Source organism: Oryx dammah, unplaced genomic scaffold (genome assembly GCF_014754425.2).
Source record: "Oryx dammah isolate SB20612 unplaced genomic scaffold, SCBI_Odam_1.1 HiC_scaffold_18, whole genome shotgun sequence".
NCBI lineage: Eukaryota > Metazoa > Chordata > Mammalia > Artiodactyla > Bovidae > Oryx > Oryx dammah.
Genome location: NW_024070202.1, coordinates 92,180,560 through 92,206,986, shown reverse-complemented (window position 1 = coordinate 92,206,986; position 26,427 = coordinate 92,180,560). Strand labels below are relative to the sequence as shown.

General features: G+C 43.8%; 1 protein-coding gene across 1 annotated transcript in view; it reads right to left on the bottom strand.

The window, feature by feature from the left end:
• The window catches only part of SND1 (staphylococcal nuclease and tudor domain containing 1), a 423,281-nt gene that overhangs the window by 377,385 nt on the left and 19,469 nt on the right, over positions 1-26,427 (bottom strand). Inside the window, exons 2-5 of the mRNA XM_040259576.1 lie at positions 13,510-13,659; positions 6,585-6,705; positions 3,139-3,217; positions 358-518 (exon numbers count right to left, since the gene is read on the bottom strand). Coding sequence (XP_040115510.1) covers positions 358-518; positions 3,139-3,217; positions 6,585-6,705; positions 13,510-13,659 — 511 coding nt within the window. The remainder of the gene's footprint in view (positions 1-357; positions 519-3,138; positions 3,218-6,584; positions 6,706-13,509; positions 13,660-26,427) is intronic.

The following is a 26,427-nucleotide window of genomic DNA, read 5'->3' as shown; positions in this document are numbered from 1 at the left end:
GGGTGTGCATTCCTAAATGTTTAGATATATAAAGAATACATATTTCTACCTTGAAGTTTTAGAGGTGGTATTTAGAGATAGCCATTTTTTAGAGAAAACAGGAAGATCCCCCATGTACAAAATTACCAGCAATTTACTACTCTGTAGCAGCAGCAAAGGACTAATCTCTGCAAAATACATTTGATGCATATATGAACTGGATGGAAAGCTCCCTTCCAAAATACCATGGTGTTATTTTACCCTTAACAATTCTCCATGGGTACTAAAGTAGAATCAGTTTTATGAACCTCAAGGAGCTTGAAAGCAAATAGAGAGAAATCACCATGAGTCATATCTGTCTTTCCCCGACAGCCTCACCATTGACAGGCTTCTGGTGGTGGGAGTCCACAAAGTGCCTTGGGTTCTCAATGGTATACTTGAGGTCCCGGATAGTATGTGAACCGTTCCCCTCACTCCACATCCCTTTCTTAGCTGCTTTCGCTTGCTCCTCACATTCCGCAAGCCGGTTCTGCTCAGGACTAGGACGTGAAAGAGAAAAAAAAAAGTGTGGTTAATGAGTTCATGAGAGAAATATCAAGGTCATCTTTGATTCTGGGTTTCTACAGTATCTTCTCTGCTTGGAAAAAACAAAGCAATTGTTTCAGACCCAGGCCTGCAATCAGAAACCTACCAGGAATGTAACTTCCAGATTCCAGATTTATTCCCTCCAACAAAAGACTCAATTGTAACAGCATTTAATAAGAATATCTAAAGACCACCCTTCTCAGTACTGCCGCACTGCCGCCATGAGTGATTACAAGAAAACAAGTTGGTGGCTTACAAGGAAGCCGCTCCAGATGGGAGAGTTTCATTTAACCACCCCAGATTCAGGAACTAGAATCCAGGCAGACCTCAGCTGGACACAGTGCAGCGGAAGTGACTAAGAACCACCTCACTCCTTGTCATCTGCAGAACAGGACTGGGGAATACAGAACGATTATCATTTTTACAGACAGTGTCACCCCAGCACTACTTACACATGCCATAAGGCCAGCTAAGCAAAAGCAGTTTGAAGATGAAGACTCTTTCATCAGACAAGAAACCAAAGTATGCACAAGAGCAGAAACCCAGAAGATAGACCACTCCCCCTCTCCCTCCAGAAAAAAAGCCATCAAAAACAACCAAACCCAGAAACGGCTCTACTCTTCATCTGCATTTGGGCTGAAGTGAACACTGGAAAGCCTTTCCACAATGTCAACACCTCGTTCCATCAAGAGGTATCTAGAGAAACTGACCCTCCCACCTTGATCAGTAGGGATTTTCAACAGGGAGCATGACCTACAATTTCTCAAACCAGGAGTCTTCAGTACGGCTCTTTCCCTCTTCCCCATTAAAAAAAGAAGAGAGGAAAAAAAAAGACAATTATCATCTTCAGAGATCCAAATTTTCTGTCAGAATTTGACGGGGGTGGCGGCGGGGTGCGGGGGGAATGTAGCTTGAGATAGAAGCAAAAACACTGAAACTGAGAAAAGAAGTCAGGACAACTCCGGAGTAAAAAAAGACTGGGACTCCTGGAGGGATTTCTTTGTTGAGGTGGTACAATACTGCTGTAGGCTTTTTTATAACTCTTCATTCTGGCTGCAAACTGGATTCCAAAAAACACTGCAACAGTAAAAATGCCAGCAACTGTCCTTAAAATACAGCTTCAGCGTGCTTCCATACACAGCACCTAAGACAAGTGTCAGAATTCAACAAATTCCCACATGCTCACTCACACTCCAATCGTAAGCTCTAGCCAACGACTCTTCTGAGTTGGAAAGGATCAGAGAACTCTAAGATGAATGACTTGATCACAAAGAAGGATGCAAATTGTACATTTTGGCCTTTGCTCATCCCTATCATTGGCATAGTTCACGCAAATATTTATCTAAAGCTTCTTCTACAGTTAGCAGTCTTAATACAACACGGACTTAATGATTTAAACAGCAGGAGTTCCCTGACCTTCCAGTGGTTAGGACTCAGCACTTTCACTGCTGTGGCCCAGGTTCAATCCTTGGTCAGGGAACTAAGATCCCATAAGTCATTTGGCCAAAAAAATAATAGCCAAACAGCATCTACAGCATCCAAATTACTGATGCAGCTTATCACTTTTCAGAGACTAATGTGCTAGTTAAAGCCAGCTGCAACCCCCATCCTTCTGAGGTGCCAACACTGATGAACTTGAACCTGATATATGAACTGTAAACCTGATGTTAGTCACTCGTGTCTGACTCTTTGTGACCCCACAAACTGTAGCCCACCAGGCTCCTCTGTCCATGGAATTTCCCAGGCAAGAATACCGGAGTGGACTGCCATTTCCTTCTCCAGAGGATCTTTCCTACGCAAGGATCGAGCCAGGGTCTCCTGCACTGCAGGCAGATTCTTTACTATCTGAGTCACCTGGAAGTCCATTAACCTAATACTCATTTCTAACGAATTCACATTGCTACTAACAACAAATATATTCACCTTATTACTTAAGTATCTACAGATCCATAAGCCAAAACAGATAAAAAAGGCTTTGGAGAGACAGAAATTTTCCCTGAAAACAGAACCACTCAGCCCCTGTCAGTTTTCCTATATTCCAAGCATCAGGTGTTGCTTTGAATTTTATTTATTCACTCTGCTTTATTCTGCATTTACTTATTGCTTGTATACCGGATATAATATTGTACATCTATTTGTTGACTGGTTTGTTGTTTGTCTCCCGTTCACTGCTATATTCACAGTGCCTAGAACATAGCCTGGCATACATGCTCAATAAATACTGGGGAATGGATAGATAAATACTCTGGAACCGAGTATCAATGGTATAAGAAACAAGCCTACTGACTCTTATGATATGAAGCATAGCACTTCTCTGTCTCCAAGCAAAGAAGTTTTTGATTACACATACCAAATGCCATTCACGAATGCAGAGAAACCTCCTCACTCAGAACAATACACACCTACACCTGGGCAGGGATGTTCTTTTAGAAGCCAGGAGAACACCAAATATTACCCATTTTATGTCGGGAGGCAGGAATGAAAATGCATCAAAGCGAGTGCAGAGTCCACTCCCCCAGCTCTCACGGTGGAGAGGGAGGAAGTCTGAGGGTCAGAAGAGCAGCAGAGACTTACTTGTTAGCTCTCATGCCTTCTCTCCGGGTGGCCAAGCCCTCTGCAACCAGTGATTCTGCAATGTTTTCCCCATTGGTATCTGACAAGGAAAAAAAGAGACATGAATCTTGCATCTAAATCCATCTCCAACAGCAAAAGGGCTCTACTGGGACCACTTTCACCCTGAGCTCTTCAAGGAATAATGTTACCCACTAACTGGACAAGGCAGCAGGCTGGGGTTGGGTTCTTCAGAAAACCTCTTCTCCCTCAACATGTCTCATCTCTAGGACCCAGAGATACATCTTCTCTGGGCTTATTTTTTAGTGTATCTCCCAAGCCAAAGGCAATCTCAGGAACTCTAGGAGACTGACAGGAAAGCAAGGCACAAGTAGCAGCCAGGGAGAGGATAAATAACACTGACCTAAGGAGGAGAGGCTGGTGCCCAACACAAACGCTGCCACTTCACAGCTCTCTCAGCACCTCAGTACACATACTCAACTATAAAATGGGAAGAGTGCCTGTCTAGATGGGTTCTTATGGGAATTCAATGTGTGTAAATCACCAAGTGCAGTGCCAAGCACACAGCAGGAATTAAAACAACAGAATCCAAAGGCAGCCCCCACACCTGGACAATCAGACAGCAGAGGCACTTAGGGTGGCCCATTTGTGTTTTACACCAGAGTCCAGTCCCTCTCAGGATGTCCTATTCTCTGCTCCAGGAGGCCACCAAGACAAGCTACATCATTTGATAAACACACTCCTGTGTTCTTAAGAGATGCAAGGGAGAGAGTCCAGACTTCCAATCTCACACAGCAGCCTTCAGAGCAGGCAAGAAAAATGAAGTGAAACAAAAAACACAACCCGATTAGGTTCCACCTGGGCACCAGGACCATTAATTGCATTTCCATGCTACTGAAAAAGCTTTTAGGCTCGGCATATTCTCTTAAATCTCTGCTTGACAGCCAAAACGATAAAAGAAGACATCTATGAGGGAATCACCACATAAAAATTTTTAATATAGCAGAGAACAAGCTCCTCGATAAACTGAAACAAAGCAGTCTAGCTGATAGGTAACATCGGCATAGAATAAAATTCTGTAAGATTTATATTCAGTACGCCATGCATTCATTGAATTCTACAAGCAACAAGAAGTCTACATACTAGGCCCAAACCCAACCTAAATGCCCTGCCAGTAGCCCTGTCCAAATTTCTGAGGCAAATCATAAGCCCCCTTTTCTACCACACACACAAAAGGTTGAGATGAATGCTGTTCATACAAAGCAAATTCAGGTTCTGAAGCTGAATGTGAATCACGAGAACCTTTGCACTGGAGTTACTGCTGAGGCCAGACACAGATGCACACAGCTATCTGCCATCAATAAATATTACACTGAATTCTTTCAGAGCAATAGGAATAATCCCACAGAGTGGGAAGTCAAAAGAAAGAACTCCACAATTATGGGAAAAGTTGAGCAGTAAGGTATCAACAGGTCAGTGCATAGAAAGAACGAAGGCAAGGTACAAAGAAGGTGAATGGCCATAAAACCTGCCAGTCAACGCAACCCTAATAGCTCTTAGACAGTTCCTTGGCACAGAGCACTCTGAAAGGACTGTTGGCTGGCTCATTTCTAAATGAGTTGATTGCTCCTTCCAAAGGGAGAAAAGCACAATTCTCTGGGCCAAACTCCTAAAGAAAGCAACAAAATGTGATGGATAGAGTACTGAAAATGGGGAATCTGTAGGACAAAGATACAATACTCGCTTATTACTAATCAAAGTACAAATCTGATCAAGTCACAACTGGGGCTGGTATTCGGAATAGGTGGGTGACTATTTTCCCCACAATTTGAAGATTAATCAATCTTCTTTGCCTTTAAAAAAAAAAGTTCTTGGTTAACCACAAATTCTCATGTTCTCATTCTCCTCCATCATAAAAAGAGTATTCACAAGAGAATTCCCTGGAGGTCCAGTAGTTAGGTCCCCATACTCTCACAGCCAGGGTCCCAAGTTCAATCTCTGGTTAGAGAACTAAGATCCCACAAGCTGCACAGCACAGCCAAAAACAAACAAACAAAAAAACCTAGTAGCCATGTAAACAAGAATTTACTGTACAGCATATGGAATTACATTCAATATCCTGTTGTAATCTATAGTGGCAAAGAATCAGAAGCTACATACCTGAAGCATAATACTGTAAGTCAACTACAGTTAAATGAATATTTCAATCCATCTACATATAGCAAAAAAAAAAAAAGAGTAGCCACAAAATAGGATAAATGTATGAATGCTAATTAATTACCTAAAGCACTGTTTCATCACAGTTGGCACTGATAGTTAAAATAGCTGAGTGAAACTATTAAACTTTAAGCCGTTAAGCCACTGAAACTGAAGGAGGCAGATAATTTCCAAATTACTCTTAGTACATACTTATCAATCATCTCCTATGTGCCAGGTTTTATCAAAAAAACAGTGCATTATTAACATGCTGAAATATCTCCACACTGTCATGTGGGTCAGTTTAAAAAGCAAATTTCTAAATACAACTTTAAATTTTAAATGGCAGTGCCCCTTAGTAACCAAGCCCATGTGCCCCAATTGTTGAGCTCTCACTCTAGAGCCTGTGCTCCACAGCAAAAGAAGCTACCTCAATGAGGAGTTTGTGTACTGCAACGAGAGTAGACCCTGCTCATCACAACTAGAGAAAGTCCACGCAACAACAAAGACCCTGCACATCCGAAAATATCAAATAAATAAATTAAATTTCAAATGGCAGCTACAGTTAAACAGCTAAACCACAGGCGTATGTATGTGCACACACAAACATATTTACTGAGTGCACACTCTGTCCCTGGAGAAGGAAACAGCAACCCACTCTAGCATTCCTGCCTGGAGAGTCCCATGGACAGAGGACGGCTAGAGTCCACGGCATCACAAGCAGTCAGACACGACTTGGAGACTAAAAACAAGTAAGCGTACACAACACAAGCGCCAGGAGCCACGTCGTACCACTCCAAAGCCCGTGTACTTTCCACTCCATTATAAATCATGTGGCCTGCAGAAAAGCACAAGCCCTAAACAAGTCATGCTTTCTTAAAGAGAAAAGAAAAGAGAAGAGCCACAAGACAGATAAAGGAAATAGAAGATGCAATAGGAAATCTATAGGAATTCAGTTAGCACCCTGACCTAGAAGCACAGAGCCAATGAGTTTGACGGGCTGATGGCCCGCATATGGAGAAAATGAATACTACATTGTCCACACACATCTAAACCAAGGCAGGGAAGAGGCACAGGGTGAACAAGGAGCAGGCATATGAGGGGCATTCCTCTGCACCTACGAACCCTGAGCTCTGCACTCTCCCAGTGAGACCCACAGCCGCCGTCCAGAGCCAGCTCCACCAGGTGAAAACTGATCTTTGGAGGAATTTTAGACTAGGAGAAAAACAAGCCCTTTTGCCCTTGCTACTCACCTTTTCCAAGATAGATCATGCCATACTCTCGCCCCTGTGGAGTCTTGTTTTCTATCGTGAAGCATACTTCTTTCCCAATCAGCTTCTTCCGAAGGAACTCTCGAGCAGGAAATGCCCAGGGCTGAAAGACAGAACCACCACGTTCAGGAACCAGGCCGGTTTCACACTGCACAATCAACACCCAAGCAACTTCACTCTTTCAACAACCTGGCAAACATACTAGGCCCTAAGGAGAAGGTAAAAATGAAACACACACACAGCCCGGCTCACACACTTGCTGCTGCTGCTGCTGCTGCTGCTAAGTCGCTTTAGTCGTGTCCGACTCTGTGCGACCCTATAGACGGCAGCCCACCAGGCTCCCCCGTCCCTGGGACTCTCCGGCAAGAACATCGGAGTGGGTTGCCATTTCCTTCTCCAATGCATGAAAGTGAAAAGTGAAAGTCAGGTTGCTCAGTCGTGTCCGACTCTTCACGACCCCATGGAGTGAAGCCTACCAGGCTCCTCTGCCCATGGGATTTTCCAGGCAAGAGCACTGGAGTAGGGGCTCACACATTTAGGGGGCTCCTAGAAAATGAAGGTCTAATTGTTGGCGTAACTTGCACCAGCCCAAAAAACAGGCACCATGGTTTCCCAGGCACCAGCACCAGGACTTTCCGCACCTCCAACACTGTCTTATTCAGAACTACAGTTTACTTCTTACTTGGTAACAGGCCCTGGTAAGGGATCAGCTTGACAATGGTGATTCTTTCCTCTCACCCGTTAAAGACCCTGACACAGGGCTGAGCCACACATCCACAGTGGATACAAGTAGAGCCCCTATGTGATTTGAACATGCTATGCAAAAGGATGGTTTTGCCTCATTATTTTGGGAATGGTATAGACAAAGGGAGATGTCTCTTCTGAAGAAGCCCTGTTGCAGTCAGGGATCACTAGCACTTGAATTTACAGTCTGGACCTAGCTCGGCGCCCTAAGTTCCCTTAGAAGAGAAATGAGGAAGGAGAGGGTAAGAGTTCAAGGAGGACAGGATCTGCAGAAGTTCACGGGCAGAAACAATTAACATACAAAAGGGCAGGGTGGTATACAATATGCACACGCTACTACCTCCTGGAGCCCCAAAACATGGGCTCTGCATAGTAAAGGCAAAACAGTCCATCACTGACCGGAAAAGGAAGCATCTGCCTACCTTTTCAGTCCATAAAGATTATTCCACGGGGTGAGCCAAGAAGCTTTTCTAGAAGAAAAACATCCATGACTTCCCAGAAACCAGAAGCCAATTTAAAGGTGGCAGTCCACCAACCTGCTGGGCCCATGTTCACAAAACCAGTACTGTCAGCCAGCAACAACTGTGGACAGTTCTGGGAAGAACTAATCCTGAGTAAGTGCCCTTAAAGACACAAAAACAAGCCTGCTCACTCATTTAATGCACTCTTCTCAGAGCACCAATAAGCAGAAGAGCCAACCACTCAAAGGCAATACAGAGCTCACCATATTTTTATCTCCTGTTTCCACCCTTTGTCCCACACCATAATAATGGAAGCAGATATCTGTAACCAAAGAGAGTCTCATGACTGATAATGAGCCCAAATACCAGCCACATCACAGACACAAATACTAAACCAATTAACAGAGCCTTGTACATTTTTATCACCTTAGTGATTCACTTACTCTAAAAACATCCTCGGCCATAGATCGAATGTCTAGGCTTCAGTTTTGTGTGTTTATTTTTAGGCTTCAGTTTTGAGTACTACACTAATACCCAAAGTTCAGTAATACACTGCTTCCCCAAATGAAAAGCTCTAACAAAACAACGTGCCCCTAAACGAAGCCAAGACTTCGGTAAAAACTCATTTATCAAGGGTCAGTTCACAAAGAAATAGCTAACCCCTATGGAGGAACCTCCAATTTCTACCAACTAGGCAGAATTAGTAAAAGCTTTTAAGGCTTGCAGAAGAAGCACCCTCCTCTCAGGACTTGTTTTACAGCTGGTCAGTCACTGGGCAATAAGAGAAAGCCACACCACAGGTCCTGAGAAGGACATACAACTTATCCTGGAAGGAAAATGATCTAGCTTCTTTAATCTTCCAGCCTTTGCAAGTTGTATTCCATCCAGGGTTGGGCGAATTCAATAACTGGACAAGGTACAGGCCAGGAAGAGAGGCAACTGGGATATTCAGGGAAGCAACTGACCACATCACTGCTCCCAATGCAAAAGAGCACTCCAGAAGACAGTCCTGTCCACACAGAGGACAGTCAGCAGAAGGCTACCCCATGGAGAAGGCTATCGCAACAGTGCCTGCCAGAACCACCCTACACATAGGGAAGCTGACTCAGAGCATTCGTCCACCATTTCCCAGGTGGCTCAGTGGTAAAGAATCCGCCTGCCAGTGCAGGAGACCCAGGTTCGATCCCTGACTCAGGAAGATTCCCCTGGAGTAGCAAACAGCAACCCACTCCTGTATTCCTGCCTGGAGAATCCCATGGACAGAGGAGCCTGGCGGGCTTCAGGCCATGGGGTTTCAAAGAGTTGGACAGTACTGAGCATGCACACATTCGTTCACAATGGCCCCATAAGGAGAACCACTGTGATCTAGTCGAGGGATGTCCCAGAGCTCCATCTACAAAGCAATGGCTGCTAAGTGGCTGATTCTCAAAACTGCCTTTCCCTTCAGAATGCCCAGTAGCAGGTGATCTAGCAGTTTGCTCTCCCAGACCCACACAAACTTCTGGTGTCTACCATGATGAATGGAATTTTAATTCCCATTTTTTCTTTGCACCAGGTAGACTCCTAAACTACTGAAACAACATTAAAACCCACAACAACATAAGACCTCAGAGCTAGCTAGTCCATCATCCCACTATACCACCTGTGTATGTAATTAATCCCTCTCTGGCCCAGCCACCTCACTGTCCCAACTTTCAAAGGCTCGACTGAACACACAATGACTGTGACATTCATTTCTGTATTTCGCATGAAACCAATGTACAGCTTCACACATAATGAGAGCTCAATAAACCTGCGGGAAATAAATATATAATTCCCACAGTGGCTGTAAATGCAGTGTCCAGGCTGCCTGGAGTAGCCAGGCAACGCCAGGGATTAGCCTGGGGCTGGCAGTGATGGCTGGGGACACATGGCAGGCTGCTTTTATTGCCACTGCACTCAGGAGAGAGCTAAGTTTCTTTGAAGCAGACATGAAAGAAGGCAGAGAATAATCAAGTGTACGGTATTTGGGACAGTGACACAAAGGGGAGCAAAGGGACAAAACGTTCTTGACTCTTGTCTGAATGTGAAAAAGAACTAGACCTGCTCCAAAACAATGGAAAGCCCGAGAGAAAGCCCTGCCACGCTCCACCATCTGCTGATCCTCAAAAGGAGATGCTTGGGGTCTTTCTCCTTGTTAGCCACTGAAATTCACTGGATACCTGAAATTCACTGGATACCTGAAATTCACTGTTCCTCACTGGATACCTGCTTCATGCCAGGCACTGACTACACAGAAAAACACTGATATGAGAGAAGATCCCTCCCCTCGAGGAGCTGACAATCTAGGAGCTGACAATCTAGTGAAGAGACACAGAAGCACTGAGCAGGATGACAGCACCAAGAGGGGACAATGAAAGGAGATGTCAGGAGGGACTTCTCAGGGAGCTAGACCCTAACAGATGATAGGTGAGCACCAGGGCACAAGACAGAGAAAGAACTCCCAATGCAGGGGGTAGCCTGGGCCATGCCAGGAGCCGGCACGACTTGGGGGGCCTCTTAGGAGACCTGAATACTTCCTTGGGGTTGGGACTTCGCATCCCAGAGTGGGTTCAGTGAGAGAAGACTAGAAACCAAATTACAGAAGGGATTGTATCCCAGGCTGAGGCATTTACATCTGCCCAAGCAGGGATGTAGAATCGCTGAAATACCTGGGAGTAACACTGAGTTCCAGAAAAACATCTGTTTCTGCTTTATTGACTATGCCAAAGCCTTTGACTGTGCGGATCACAATAAACTGTGGAAAATTCTGAAAGAGATGGGAATACCAGACCGCCTGACCTGCCTCTTGAGAAACCTATATGCAGGTCAGGAAGCAACAGTTAGAACTGCACATAGAACAACAGACTGGTTCCAAATAGGAAAAGGAGTACATCAAGGCTGTATATTGTCACCCTGCTTATTTAACTTCTATGCAGAGTACATCATGAGAAACGCTGGGCTGGAAGAAGCACAAGCTGGAATCAAGGTTGCCGGGAGAAATATCAATAACCTCAGATATGCAGATGACACCACCCTTATGGCAGAAAGTGAAGAGGAACGAAAAAGCCTCTTGATGAAAGTGAAAGAGGAGAGTGAAAAAGTTGGCTTAAAGCTCAACATTCAGAAAACGAAAATCATGGCATCCGGTCCCATCACTTCATGGGAAATAGAGGGGGAAACAGTGGAAACAGTGTCAGACTTTATTTTGGGGGGGTCCAAAATCACTGCAGATGGTGATTGCAGCCATGAAATTAAAAGATGCTTACTCCTTGGAAGAAAAATTATGACCAACCTAGACAGAATATTGAAAAGCAGAGACATTACTTTGCCAACTAAGGTCCGTCTAGTCAAGGCTATGGTTTTTCCAGTGGTCATGTACGGATGTGAGAGTTGGACTGTGAAGAAAGCTGAGGGTCGAAGAATTGATGCCTTTGAACTGTGGTGTTGGAGAAGACTCTTGAGAGTCTCTTGGACTGCAAGGAGATCCAACCAGTCCATTCTGAAGGAGATCAACCCTGGGATTTCTTTGGAGGGAATGATGCTGAAGCTGAAACTCCAGTACTTTGGCCACCTCATGCGAAGAGTTGACTCATTGGAAAAGACTCTGATGCTGGGAGGAATTGGGGGCAGGAGGAGAAGGGGACGACAGAAGATGAGATGGCTGGATGGCATCACTGACTCGATGGACTGAGTGTGAGTGAACTCCAGGAGTTGGTGATGGACAGGGAGGCCTGGCGTGCTGCGATTCATGGGGTTGCAAAGAGTCGGACACGACTGAGCGACTGAACTGAACACTGAGTCAGGGAAAAAATGAAATTATGTTTCAAAAAGATCTGAGAGTATCAGTGGAATGATTAGAGGACAAGAAAATGAAGGCAGACAGACTGTTCTCTCAATATTCCAAGTACATGTTCAGAGTTGAACAAAGAACAATGACGATGAAGCTTCAAGAATGGAGAAGAGAAATTTTTAAGAAGGCAGAATCTCTAGTCCTTGATAAAAGCTGGGGGTGTTTTCAGAACTGGGTTACTAGTTGGCATCACTCCTTACCTGAGCCAGAGAAACTTCAAGAGCATGGTAGGGGGAAACCACATCACAGCAAGGCAGGGAGAGACCAGACTATTAGAGAAATAGCAGCTGTGGCTGACAAAGGGTGAACTTTGCAGGTTCCTAACACTTCATGTCACAGGGACCTCTGAAGAGTTGCTGGGAGAAACTGAGTTGCTCTGGAAGAGACAAAAACCCACTAACTCGGCTATAGAAATATGAGAAACTAATGAGAGTGGAGGTCAGACTACATGGTGTTCTTTCAGCTGGGATAGTTCTGGTAAGATTTTATTGTACCGTTGCACAGGCTACAGCTAAGACATTTTAGAATCAGCTCCAACTGGCCTCAATCCTCACCCATGCAAGAGGAAATGAAAACCCAATCCTTCTTTCCTAGAAGTGACCCTGCTTCTTCCTTCTGGGAAAATATGCTTGATTGGCTTTAGCCAAAAAGGCTCAACAAGCTTCTGTGCAAAGCAGACAAGCTGTTACACAACACAAAACTGAAAGGAAAGAACTATTCAAAGCATTGGTCAAGAAAAGCACTTAGCAGCCAAAATGTGAAAAGCGCTGACAGAGATTTACTCTTCAGTACTTGGGCTAACCGTACGAGAAGTGTTTGTAGTTGCAGAAGTTAAACAGCACCAATGATGACCACATTCCTCCCCAGTAGCTCAGCCGTAAAGAATCTGCCTGCAATGCAGGAGGCCCAGGTGCAATCTCTGGATCAGGAGGATCCCCTGGAGGAGGAAATGGAAACTCCCTCCATTATTATTGTCTAGGCGATCCCATGGACAAAGGAGTCTGGTGGGATACGGTCCACAGGGTGTCAGAGTCAGACACGACTGAGTGGCTGAGCACACACAGATGACCACAGCTAACATCTGCTGAGTAGCTGATAGGCCTGTGCGAAGCATTCTCCACCATCTTGTTTAATCCTCACTGATCAACTGAGGTTTACAGTACGGTTATTTCCAATACTTGTGCTTACTGAGAAAAGACCAATGGAAAATAACTGACCTTTGTCTATTAAAAATCTAATTGCTGATGACAGAATTGGGGATGATTTTTCTCTATTTCCTGAATACTGTTTCACCATCTTCTTAAGTCCAACAAAATGCTTTTTATTATAGATGAAAAAACTACATGTTTTTTGTTAAATGTCTGCTTATATGGATGATAAATGTCTCTGGAGACTCAAGACTATAGTAACACCTGTAGTGTCCAAGGAGATGAACTAGATTTTTTGCTGTGCATCCCTCTGAATTTTGAAGGTGAAGGATTTAAACATAAATAAAGAGGCTCGGCCATAACCAATACCAACCTCAAACAGCTGAGACTATCTAGGAAATATTCTAACCTGTTCAAAGAGAGAGAGGGTAAACCTGAAAAGGCTAATAAATCTGGAAAGGCTCTAAACTTACAGGAAAGTATATGAGGAAAAGAGAAAGGAGTTACTGGGATTAAAGGCAGTAAATGCATAAACCGAGGCATGCCACTGTGGGTCTATCACTAGTCCTGTGACATAAAAATACTCAAAATATACATAAAAGAAAGTACACCAAATGTGCAGTCAAGGAGGAGACTATCCTTGATAGTCCAGGGTCCACAGGCTCACGAGGAAAAGCACCTACCTCATCCGGGGTGTCTTTTGCATCAGGTTGTGCAGCAGCTGCCCTGCGGGCAAGGTTTCCAGCGCGAATGTTGCTCAGGTTGATCTGCCTCTCAGGAGGAGGCCCCCCACGAGGCTGCCCGCGGACAATGATGGCGCACCCTGAGAGCACCTAGGTCGGGGAAGAAACAAAAATTTAGCCATTGAAAGGTAACGTTGCCATTACAGAGATGGTCCACTACCATATCCCCAACATCTAGAACAGTACACGGCACTCAAACATTTATGGAACGACTGAATGAACAAGATAACTTTCAATTTTTTAAGAGAAATACTTGCATAAAACCTTGGGCTCCATTCTAAAGGGACTGACCCAGAAATAAAAATGAGAATTAAACAAGATGATAGAAAAGTCAGAAAAGATTGGAGGGTGAAAAGGCATGTGAGTCATGGAGAGAGCCTTTGTAATTTCATCCCGGCAAGCTGACCACCACCTGTGTTCTTTTCAATTATTAAGAAGCTAATGTCTCCATCCACACAAGCTGTTCTACGATGGCAAAAGCAAACAACAGAAGAAAGCCAGAGTAAAGTGGATGTTGAAGGAAGAAGCCTTGACACGCCGCCCACACCAGCCGGAAGGACCCGAGGGTGCCCAGGGCTAATGTGCAAGTAATGCGGCCAGAGTCCAGGACTCAATACTTCCTCTGCAGACAGTGCTCAAGAGTCGAGGCTAAAAGAAAAACACAGTGCTCAGAGTCTAGGCTAAAACAGTCTAGGCTAAAGGAGAGCCTCTAGAAAACTCATGACCTCTGTGATAAAAACAGGGCAACTGAAGAAGGACCTTCGGGCTCCCAAGCCCAATAGTCCCTTCCCTCTCTCTGAAGAAGGATGTCTAGCATACCACCCACTTGCAACTATGGAAAGAGCTCTAAAGCTCACTTCAAATATTTGCAGGGAGGAGGGAGAAAGGGTTTCACGTGGCAGAAGAGAAGAAAAGGCACACAGCAAAAATGACAAACATCGCCCAAGCTATTCAAATTCTGTACACAATCTCATCACCAGGGAGGCCTGAGCAGCGCCTTCGCTTGAGCTCCAAGTCTTAATCCCATGTTTCAAAACAAATAGCTGCTGAACAAATAGTTAGAAGGTTGGAGAGCCCTGCCAGTGTAGAACTTCACGGCAGACTAGACCATGGAGTTTTCTGTAAAGGAAAAAGTCCTTGGAAAAGAAGCTGACTCAGAGGGAAAAAAGAATAGGAAGGGAAGCCACTTCAATAGTCATTTGCTTAGCTGACTTGTCTCCCTCGCCTCTCCACCTTAACTCATGCTCTAAATTGTGGACAAGTAATACAAATAAAGAACTGCATTAAACATATATGCATTCGGTTGGCCAAAAATTTCCTTCGAGTTTTTCCATAAGGTTTCATGGAAATACCTGAACGAACATTTTGGCCAACCCATTATATCTTAAAGAATAAGAAACAACAACTAAGTAACCATCACCCAAGTTAAGAACTAGAACACGGAGGACTCCCTGGCGGTCTAGTGGTGAAGAATCCACCCTCCAATGCAGGGAACGTGGGTGTGATCTCTGACTTAAGATCCCACATGCTGTGGGGCAGCTAAGCTCAAGTGCCATAACTAGTGAAGACCCCCTGGCTGCAAGGGGGACCCAGTGCAGCTAAATTTATAAAAGAACTAGAACACTGGCAGAATCTTGGATGCCATGTCCCTCCTCACTCGCAGCCCCTTTTGCTGACCACCACCTCTTTTCAAACCACCGTGATAACCTCTCCCTTGCTTTTCTATAGTGTTACCCTTTGTGTATATGTTTCCATGCGATATGGTGCTTCTTCATCTCCTATCTCTCATCTCTATATACACTGAGTCGACAGCATGTATACCCATCACTGACTTGCTTCTTTTGCCCTTTTTTGGTAAAACCCATTCATGCCAAAACACTATTCACTTTTGTGGCTGTACAGTATTCCACTGTATGAATCCATCCTACTCTGCTATAGAAACTCTGTCGGAAAAATACACACACTCCAATTAAAAAAAAAATAGTAACATCTCATTATTCCTGATAACTTAAGCACATACACCTTGGTCTAACGATAGTCTACACCTCCCTGGCAACACCATCACATACATAATAAAAGACTGCCTTCCTTATCTAGTCATAAGTCATTTTTTCATTTTATCCTCTGTGATCGAGTGTTACCAGCAATCAAAACCTTACAGCCTCCAACCAAACAGCCTTTCTTGAGAACCCATGCCCTGAGCATCATCCCAGGGATCTGACACTTTAAAAAGACAAGCCCTCAAACAAAGTAAAGCCAAAGAACAGATATACTACAGCACAGGATGGCTGATGTTCCTAAAATGAGAAGGGCCAAAGAAAGAAAAGAACTTGGAAGTGACTCATTTATAGTCAATTCTTCACCAAGTGGCAGATGAACAGCAAGCACACTGCTGAATACCTGCCTTGAAATCACCCACGTGCAGTCTCCAACAGGACTGAGGATCACACAGCATACAAAGCAGAGTTCCTGTCTCAAAGGCCTATTCCTCGATTCTTGTCAAGCTTTCACAAAAACTCATAAAGCTCTCCCAGAAGACCTAGTACGTCTTGGAAAGCCCAGCTAGGTGCTTGCCATGGCTGAGCAATGAGCACTGACCCCAGCTAAGAAACAATCTTTATTTCTCAAGCCTGACAAAGCCTGCTGAAAAGCTCAAGAACACAATGGCTGATAGGTACCGTCTTATTCCTCTTAAGTACCAACAAGGTGTTGCCTCTAATGCCCTCAATCTAGTAAATGAGACCCTTGGGGGACAATGGGTCTATAACTATTATCCCAGCCCCATAAAGGGTTTAGTAAATAATTTATATGAAGGAATTTTGAAAAATCTTTGTACACTCCCTCCTTTCACCTTGAAAGCTATTCTGAAGACTGCTGTCAGAGCCTCCTTGCTTTTTTTGCACCAAATAGGCCATTCAGGCAACAGTCCACACTTGAATTAATCTTAGAGAGAGATGACTTTATAGGCTGCGCAACACCTATTGGGTTGGCCAAAAAGTTCATCAGATTTTTCCAAAAGCTCTTATGGGAAAATCCAAATGAACTTTTTGGCCAACCCAATACTACTGAAGGTGCAAATGTAAGCGACAACCACCAAGTCAACCTTCCAAGGACAGATATTCACTGTGGCAGGCACCGCTGTTCCTGTTCCCCCAGGAGGAGAGGACTAACATGCCTACATCTTTCCTCTGAAACTCTCTCCCTGTCATTCATTTGGCCCCACCAAATGATGAGATAGGAAAAGACTGTCTACAGACCATCATGGAAGAAAGAGACCTGTCTGCATGGAAAGAATTCGTTTTCCTCCTATTATTTATGCAAACTGAAATAGGTCAAAACACATTTCATCTCCGTTTTTTTTTTTGCTCTCTCCATTTCATCATCTTACCAGTACTCTTCAATTCCCTCCACCTGTCTCACTTGTCAAAAGTCTTTATTCAAGTTCTTCCTCAATAAAAATATTTAATGGTCTTCTCTTGCCTAAGTTTCCCTAATGAACAAAGCCAAGGGAAAGGTCTTCTGGGGATAAAATATTTTAAATGTTTTTAAGTGAAATATGAAAAAGACCAATGGTCTATATATCAAACTTAACATAAATCTCATATGGCATGAAAATAAGTCATTTTTCTTCTATAAGTCACTAGATCTGACATCTAAGTTGATTACTTACAATTTTATCCACTGATTAATCCATTTATTTGTTCAACACAAATTTACTCAGTACCTTCTATATGCCAGGCATTGTTCCAGGTAAGTAACATGCCTTGAGTGAACCAAAACAGACAAAAAGGAGGGAAGACATTCTAGTGCAGGGAGTCAGATAAACAATAAACAAGTAAAATACTGTCTGTTATTCAGAATTTTAATTTCAGAAGAATAACGTTAAGATTGAGAGGAAACTGTCAGGGGTAATTGTTCTGCCAAAGCTGTACTGATTCATGTTGCAAACTTTCATGGATGTGGTAATTATCCTTAATTGCTAATTTATAGGGCATAAAAAGCAATTCATATGGTAACTGCTTTATCCAATTATATTAATAAAATGACATATTCTAGAGAAATGATCTGATCTTAGCCCTACCTGATACACCAGGAGGTTTGTGAAAACAGCTGTCACAATGAGTCAGTTTGATTGAGGTCATGAATTAGACAGTTCTCAGCTCTGCCAATAAAGGTTACAGAGAAACGTGGTATGATTCAGAGGACCTGACTTCAGGGCACCAGTCCGAGGCTGACAAAGACTGAAACAAGTCAGCTGAGAAGAAAAATGGGGACTCAAACTGATCAAACCCACTAAGAGTTTACTAGGAGAGTTACCTAACAGTGACATACTTTACAGGCTGCAACTGAAGTACTGCTCAGCAACAGCAACCCCACCTTAAATCATCACTAGATACTGACAAATGACTTGGTTTAACACTTAACCTCCCAGACCACAAACACCAGAAGACAGAAAATCTCTTATACAAACACCTAGCCACACTACACTTAAGGCAAAAAAAGTGACGGTACAGAAAACCACACGATGTTCTTAGCTGCTCAGGCGTGTCCGACTCTGCAACCCCACAGATGCACTCTCCACTCTCCATGGGGCTTCTCCAGGCAAGAATACTGGAGTGGGTTCCCATGCCCTCTTTCAGGGGATCTGCCCAACCCAGGGATGGAACCCAGGTCTCCTGCACTGCAAACAGATTCTTGACCAGCTGAGCTACCAGGGAAGCCCCATAGAAAACCAAAAATACGTCAATAAAACCAGAATTTTTTTTTTCACAGCACCAAGAGCAAAAATGTTCACTTAAAAATCATATCTTACTAGGTGAGAGTATCTTGTTAGCTCTACAAGGAGGACTAGCTTAACACGTTTATCTGCCTGTTTCGATATAACAAGAATATCTTAGTCATATCTGCCAATATGAAGATCCAGTATAAATAAGGATAGGACTTTCCTGGTGGTCCAGCGGTTAAGAATCCACCTTGCAATGCAGGGGACACGGGTTTAATACCCTGTTCCAGGAAGATTCCCACACATTATGGAGTAACTAAGCACCACCACTACTGAGCCCACACGCGCTAGAGCCTGTGAACCACAATGAGAAAAGCCTCCTCAATGAGAAGCCCACCCTCCGCAACTAGAGAAAGCCTACACGCAGGCATGAGGACCCAGCACAGCAAAAAATAAATAAATAAAACTAAAAAAAAGGGGGGGGGGGCGGTAAGGACAGTCACCTCAGTCACCTGATGAATACCAAAATGTTACAAAAAGGAAGCCCTAAATAAACTCAAAAATGTATGGTCAACTGATTTTCAAAAAGGGTGCACAGATAGCCGGGAAAGAACCTTTCAACAAAAACTGTACCAGTAAAATTGGACTGCTGTTGTTTAGTCCAACTCTTTTGTGACTCCAAGGGCTATAGCCCACTAAGCTCCTCTGTCCATGGGATTTCCCAGGCAAGAATACTAGAGTGGGCTGCCATGCCCTCCTCCAGGGGATCTTCCCGACCAAGGGGTAGAACTCGAGTCTCCTGCATTGCAGGTGGATTTTTTACCACTGAGCCAACAAAGAAGCCTGGGAAAACTGGATATCCAAATGCAAAAGAATGAAGCTGGATCCCCACCTCACACCATATACAAAAGTTAACTCAAAGGATCAAAGACCTAAATATAATAAGAAGCTCTTAGAAGAAAACACTGTAATGGTGGATAATGCAATGGATTAGGCAATGACACCATCTTAGAAAGCACAACCAACCAAAAACATGCTTCACTGGATACTACCAAGAAAGTGAAAAGACAATATTCACAAAACATATCTGATAAGGGTCTAGTATCTGGAATGAGGAAATACTGTAACTCAACAATTGAAAATGGGCAAGAATTTGAACAGATATCTATCCAAAGAAGATACACAAATGGCCAGTAAGCATAGGAAAAGATACTCAACGTTATTAGTCGTAAGGGAAATGTAAATCAAAACCACAATGACGTATCATCACTTCACGGTCACTAGGGTGGCAATAATCAATAAGACAGACAAAGGCAAGTGGTGACAAGAATGTGGAAAAATTAGAACCCTGATACACTGTTGGTGATGCAGTCACTTTGGAAAACACTCTGGCAGTCCCTCAAAAGTCAAACAAAGAATTATCCTATGACCCAGCAATTCCATTGCTAGGTACATGCCCAAGAAAAATAAAACATACATCCACACAATATCTTGTACACAACTGTTCGTGGCAACATTATTCATAAGAGCCAAAAGGAGCAGAAACAATCCAAATGTCCATCAAGTGAAGAATGAATAAGCAAAATGTGGTATATCCGTGAAATGGATATTATTCAGCAATAAAAAAGAAATAAGGTATTGATTGATGCTACAGCATGGATAAATCTTGAAAACATGCTAAGTGAAAGAAGTCAAGACAAAAAAGCCACATACTGAATAATTCTATTCATATGAAATGTCCAGAATAGGCAAATCCACAGAGATGGAAGTAGATGAATGGTTCTCAAGGGCTGGAGGAAGAGAAAGGGAGTGACTGCTAGAGAGTCCAGGGTTTCTTTTCCTTCTGAGTACCAATGAAAAATGTTCTAGAATTAGACAGTTGTAACAGTCTTGTGAATAATTTTAGGGTATGTACATTTATTTGGGCTTCCCTGGTAGCTCAGCTGGTAAAGAATCCTCCTGCAATGCAGGAGACCCCTGTTCAATTCCTGGGTCAGGAAGATCCCCTGGAGAAGGGATAGGCTGCCCACTCCAATATTCTTGGGCTTCCCTGTGGCTCAGCTGGTAAAGAATCCACCTGCAATGTGGGAGCCCTGGGTTCGATCCCTGGGTTGGGGAGATTCCCTGGAGAAGGGAACGTTTACCCACTCCAGTGTTCTGGCCTGGAGAATTCCATGGACTGTATAGTCCACGGGGTCACAAAGAGTCAGACACAACTGAGTGACTTTCACTTTCATATTTATTTCAATTAAAATAACTGCTAAGGTCCAATATGGATGTGCGTTAATATGACATAAAATGTCTCTTTCACCAAAGGGGTATTTCCATATCTTGCAGAAGATTAGACCCTTAGCTGAACACCACCAACAGGCAGCTGACTCAGACAGAGAAGTCAGGCGTGGTGACTCACAACAGAATGAAGGGCTACTGTAAACTTTCAAATCCTCAAGAAATAACAAGGTAGAAGTCACAGGAAAGAAGCCAAACTTCAGTGAAATCTACAAAGCCCAAAAAAGGAGAAAGATGACCAAAAACAATACAAGTTTTTTTCTTTTGAGACAAGTAGAATGAACTCCTTCCCTCTGTGGCATAAAAAGAAGAACCAAAAAGGTCACGGAACTAAACAGTCCATAGTGCCATCTGGAAGCTTGCCAAGTTCACTACCCAGAGGCTGCTCAGAGGACAAAGGAGCAGGCCAGTGACTCTTCTCCAGATAAGATGCCCTCTCCACCTAAAAACGCCTTCAGGGCACGGGGAAGAATTGTGGTGTATGTTAATGAAGCAAAAAACATCTAAATAAATGGAATTAAGGCAAGTGTAGAACTTAAAAAAAAAAAAACTAACTTAGAGAAAAATCTCAGAAAGTGTATCAGGAAAAAGCTTCCTGGCAACCAGAGCTATTGCCTCTCTTTCTTGAAAATTAAAAAGTCATTTGGACAAGGAGCAAGCAATCCCAGAAGACTGTAAGCCCTGTGACCTGGGAGGTCTTTCCCAGCATACATGCCAACATGGCCAGCTTCTTTCTTTTTTCTGGCAAGAGTCAGAGGCAAACCTAAATGAGAAGGGCCCGGAAGCCCATGGCCTTGTGGCAGCCCATTCACTTGCGCTGGGTGTACTAACTCATTCAGGACAGATGATCATAAACAGCTGCTCCAGGGCCGGCTATACCAAGAACTGGACCTCAGTTTGGAAAGAAACGAGTTCAAATCTCAAAGGGGACTCTAACAAGAGAGCAGCTAAGCAAGAGCATCTCAACAAGGCCCTTTTATTGTACAGACGAAATATCTGCATGTGAAACAGGTAAAGGTGACTTTTGCTTAAAATGCAATGAACGGCAGGGCAAGGACTAGACCTGAAAGTGTCCGATTCTGATGTTCCACTATGTACATGTAGAAACAAGCATCTGAGGAGCTGCTATCTGTTAAAATGGTAGGTGAGATGACCTACTGATTAAATCTTCTCCTCAGTTAAAAATCTCCATTTCTGTGTGCCAGCCGAGCAGGTGTCAGAAACTGTCACTAAGCCAGCAAAGCTTCCATGAGCTGGCTGCCCCAAACCAAACCAACACTTATTAAACATTGCCATATGCAGGGAAAGCAGGCTTACAGTCCCAATTTTACAAAACACCCAAAAAGAGACACAAAGGAAGCAAACTTCAGAATGAGAAAAAGCAGGCTCGGCAAACTACAGCCCACTGGCCAATTCCGCCCTACCACCTGTTCCTGTACAACCCACGAGCTAAAAATGGTTTTTACATTTTTAAGTGGCTTTGAAAAAAAAGAAGAATCAAAAAGATATTATGTAACACATGAAAAGAGTATGAAATTCAAATTTCAGCATCCATAAATAAAGTTTTATTGGAACATGGCCACGTTCATTCATTTATGTAATTGTCTATCTGCTTGCTTTCACACTGAAACGCCAAAGCTGAGTAGTTGCTACAGAGTCCGTATGGCCTGCAAAGGCTAAAGTATTTACTACCTGGCCCTTCACAGAGTCAGCCTGCCAGCCTCTGATATAAAACATTATGACAGGGAGTGAGATGAAAACTAGTTTCATGGTAGTCTAAACGGTATGTGCTCAGCAAAAATAAACTCTGGACGACCACTTCAAGTTACACAGACTGCTCATCTTTATAATCAGAGAAGGGGCAGTGGTAAGCAGCAAAAGAATTCAGTTTCAGTATCAAATCCATGTCAGTGGTGATTTTTGAAAGTTCACTGGCTCTATTAGCCTCAATTTCCTCATTGATAAGTATATCAGAACATCCATGAAAGGTGTCATGAAACTTAAGGGAATAAAGCCCTTGGCACAGAAGTTGGCCAAAAGACCCAATAAATAATAGCCAATATTATTGTGATAAGAAATGGTTCAGGAGTTTCCTGGTGATCTCGTGGTTAGAATTTAGTAGTTTCACTGAGGCAGCTCAGGTTCAATTCCTGAGGGGGGAACTGAGATCCTGCAAGCTGCTTGGCATGGACAGACTTTTTTAAAAAAAGAAAGAAATGAAATGGCTCAAAGTGTGGTCTGAAGTAAAGATTGGGAAAAAATAAATGTACCATAGAAAAAGAACCATTTCCTCCTGGGATTTAAAAGTAAACACCAAATTCATAGAAATTCTCCCACCACTGAATTCAACCAGAAGGAATTAGAGAAATGACCCATGATCTCACTCCCCTCCTTTATCACCTAAGATTCCCACTCTCTAGGAAAGTGATTTCTGAACCTCTGTCCTCAGAGATTATCATAACTAAATATCATATCTTAAGTCTATTATTGTTCTTTAGTTACTAAGTCATGTCCAACTCTCAGACCCCATGGGCCGTAGTCCGCAAGGTTCCTCTGTCCATGGGATTTCCCAGGCAAGGATACTGGAATGGGCTGCCATTTCCTTCTCCAAGGGGATCTTCTTGACCCAGGGATCAAACCTGTGTCTCCTGCATTGGCAGACGGGTTTTTTTTTTTTTTACCACTGATCCACCAGTGAGCTTCAAATGTGACAAAGCTGTCTTGACAATCACAGCCTCAGATGACCATGACTGTGAAATCAGACAGTCTTAAGTAAAACACTGTGATATCCCCTCATCTGTATGTGAGGACAGTACAACCACCTTCTCTGCAGGTTGTGGTTACTGAGATGCCTCACAGTAGCTGACACCTAGCAGATACTCAAGAAATAAGGGCACAGTGGTCTCTCTCCCCTTCCCTCTCTACTGTCCACCCCTCCACACCTTTACAATGCTCTGCATGACAGGCACTCATTTTACAGATGAAAAAACTGTGGTACATCAGGACTAGAACACAACTTCTCCCAGTGTACTTTCTAATAAACCACAAATACTAAACATGTATCAAAAAAAGTGGTGATATATGCAAAACACCATGCCTGTAACTTGCACAAAGAAAGCCTCACCAGGGAGGAACTGGCTCAGGTTCCTAGAAGCCAGAAACCCCACGATGATCCTCTACAGAGCCAAGTCCTCACCACCCACGCTGAGCTCCACTATGCTCGAGGAACTAGAGTCACTCAGAAATCAGAACTCAGCAGGAACTATGTGGCAGGCAGAGGCAAAGTGTCATGCCCAAAAAATCCATTCCAGCTGTCAGGGTTTTCAGAGTAACCATTGTGTGTGAAAATAAGCAAAGGAAGAACCAAAAATTAACTGACTCCAAGCTCCAATACTCTGGCCACCTGATGCAAAGAACAGATTCATTGGAAAAGACCTTCATCCTGGGAAAGATTGAGGCCAGGAAGAGAAGGGAGCAACAGAGGATGAGATGGTTAGATGACATCACGGACTCAATGGAATGAGTTTGAGAAAATTCGGAGATGGTGAGCTCCCTGGTGGCTCAGACAGTGAAGAATCCACCTGCAATGTGGGAGACCTGGGTTTGATCCCTGGATTGGGAAGATCCCCTGGAGGAGGGCATGGCAACCTGCTCCAGTATTCTTGCCTGGAGTATCCCCATGGACAGAGGATCCAGTCCATGGGGTGGCAAAGAGTCAGACACGACCGAGCAACTAAGCACTAAGCCCGGGAGATGGTGAAGGACAAGGAAGCCTGGTGTGCTGCAGTCCGTGGAGTCACAAAGAGTCGGACACGACTGAGGGACTGGACAAGAAGAAGAAAAAAGCGATCATCTGAGCATCACAGGACTTTGACCCCTCAACCAAATGTTTAGGGTCAAGTCCTCAGACTGTTAAAGCCAAAGAAAAATTACTGCAGTCATCAGGGCTTCTGTGTGGTGATCTTGCTGTTTAAAATGGCTCACAGGCATCACAGTCCTGAAGTTTCCCTAGGCACAAAGAAAGCTGTTGTGATGTGCCTTACAGAGAAAATATTAGACAATTTTCGTTCAGGTACAAGTCACAGTGCTGTTGTTCATATATTCAGTGTTAATGAATCAACACTACATATTAAGTAAGAGGACTTTAAACAGAAGCATACAATACAAGTGAAAGTAAAAGTCGCTCAGTCATGTCCAACTCTTTGCAACCCCATGGACTATACAGTCCATGGAATTCTCCAGGCTGGAATCCTGGAGTGGGTAGCCTTTCCCTTCTCCAAGGGATCTTCCTAATCCAGGGATCGAACCCAGGTCTCCCTTACTGCAGGCAGATTCTTTACCAGCTGAGCCACAAGGGAAGCCCAAGAATACTGGAGTGGATAGCTTATCCCTTCTCCAGGGGATCTTCCCGATCCAGGAATCAAACCAGGGTCTCTTCCATTGCAGGCAGATTCTTTACCAACTGAGCTATCAGGGAAGACACAAGATCATGTATCTATCACTTGATGAAAATGTAGTGACCAGAGGCTCATAGGAACTAACTCAGTATTTCTCACAGAAGCAATGGTTCGAAATTCACTAATTTAGTGCTTGTGACTTGATGGAACATGCGTGTGTGCATTCTCCAGGCAAGAATACTGGAGTGGGTTGTTGTGCCCTCCTCCAGAGGATCTTCCTGACCCAGGGGTTGAACCCTCTCCTGAGGCTCCTGCATTGCAGGCGGATTCTATACCACTCATCCATTGCGGAAATCCCTGGTAGAACATAACTACCATGAATGATGACTGTATGTTATAAATACAAAGAAGAGGATATGGCAACCAGAGTCACAAGAGTCACTTGCACTATTCTTACAACTTTTTTTAAGATTATGTTAAATTAAAACTGCAACACCTTTTTCAAAAGTGGAAAACATACTACTGGCCACTTTAGAGTCTCAATGACAAAACAAATCCCGAGAACTAGATCTCCTTGGTGGTTCTGAAAATCTCTCTTGCTCCCCTCCCTCTGCACACACAACTTAGAGAATGAAAGTCAAACTGAAACCGAGCAGGACTCTGTACGACCTTCACAAAAGCAGTCTCCTAGGCCTTCCAGGGAGAAGGCAATGGCACCCCACTCCAGTACTCTTGCCTGGAAAATCCCATGGATGGAGAAGCCTGGTAGGCTGCAGTCCATGGAGTCACTGAGGGTCGGACACGACTGAGCGACTTCACTTTGAATTTCACTTTCATGCACTGGAGAAGGAAATGGCAACCCACTCCAGTGTTCTTGCCTGGAGAATCCCAGGGATGGGGGAGCCTGGTGGGCTGCCGTCTAGGGGGTCGCACAGAGTCGGACACGACTGAAATGACTTAGCAGGCCTTCCAGAGTTCCAAATGGCAGGCACCAGCAGCTACTCATTAGGGAAGTGAGGGGGTGCAGAAACGAAAAAAAGTGTTAAGTAGGAAAAGTAATGGCAACAGTTCAGTGATAAAACAGAGTTCTAGTTCCTCCACAAGGAATAATATATACAACCATGTGCTGTGTCTCTGAAGGACAAGGAAGCCTGGTGTGCTGCAGTTCACAGAGTCACAAAGAGTCGGACACGACTGAGCGACTGAACAAGAAGAAGAAGGACATAAAAGTGATCATCTGAACATAAAAGTGATACACCCAACACTTACCTTTGAGTAGTTCTGCAGAAGCTAAGACCCTTACTCGGGCTAAGTATGGTGACTACAGGCTGTAGACTGTCACCAGAGGGTCAATGGTTAAGACTCACATCTCCCTGTTACCTACCTCACCACTAATCAATCAGAAGAAAGTCATATGCCATGAAGCCCTCACCCCAAATGAGGGAGGGA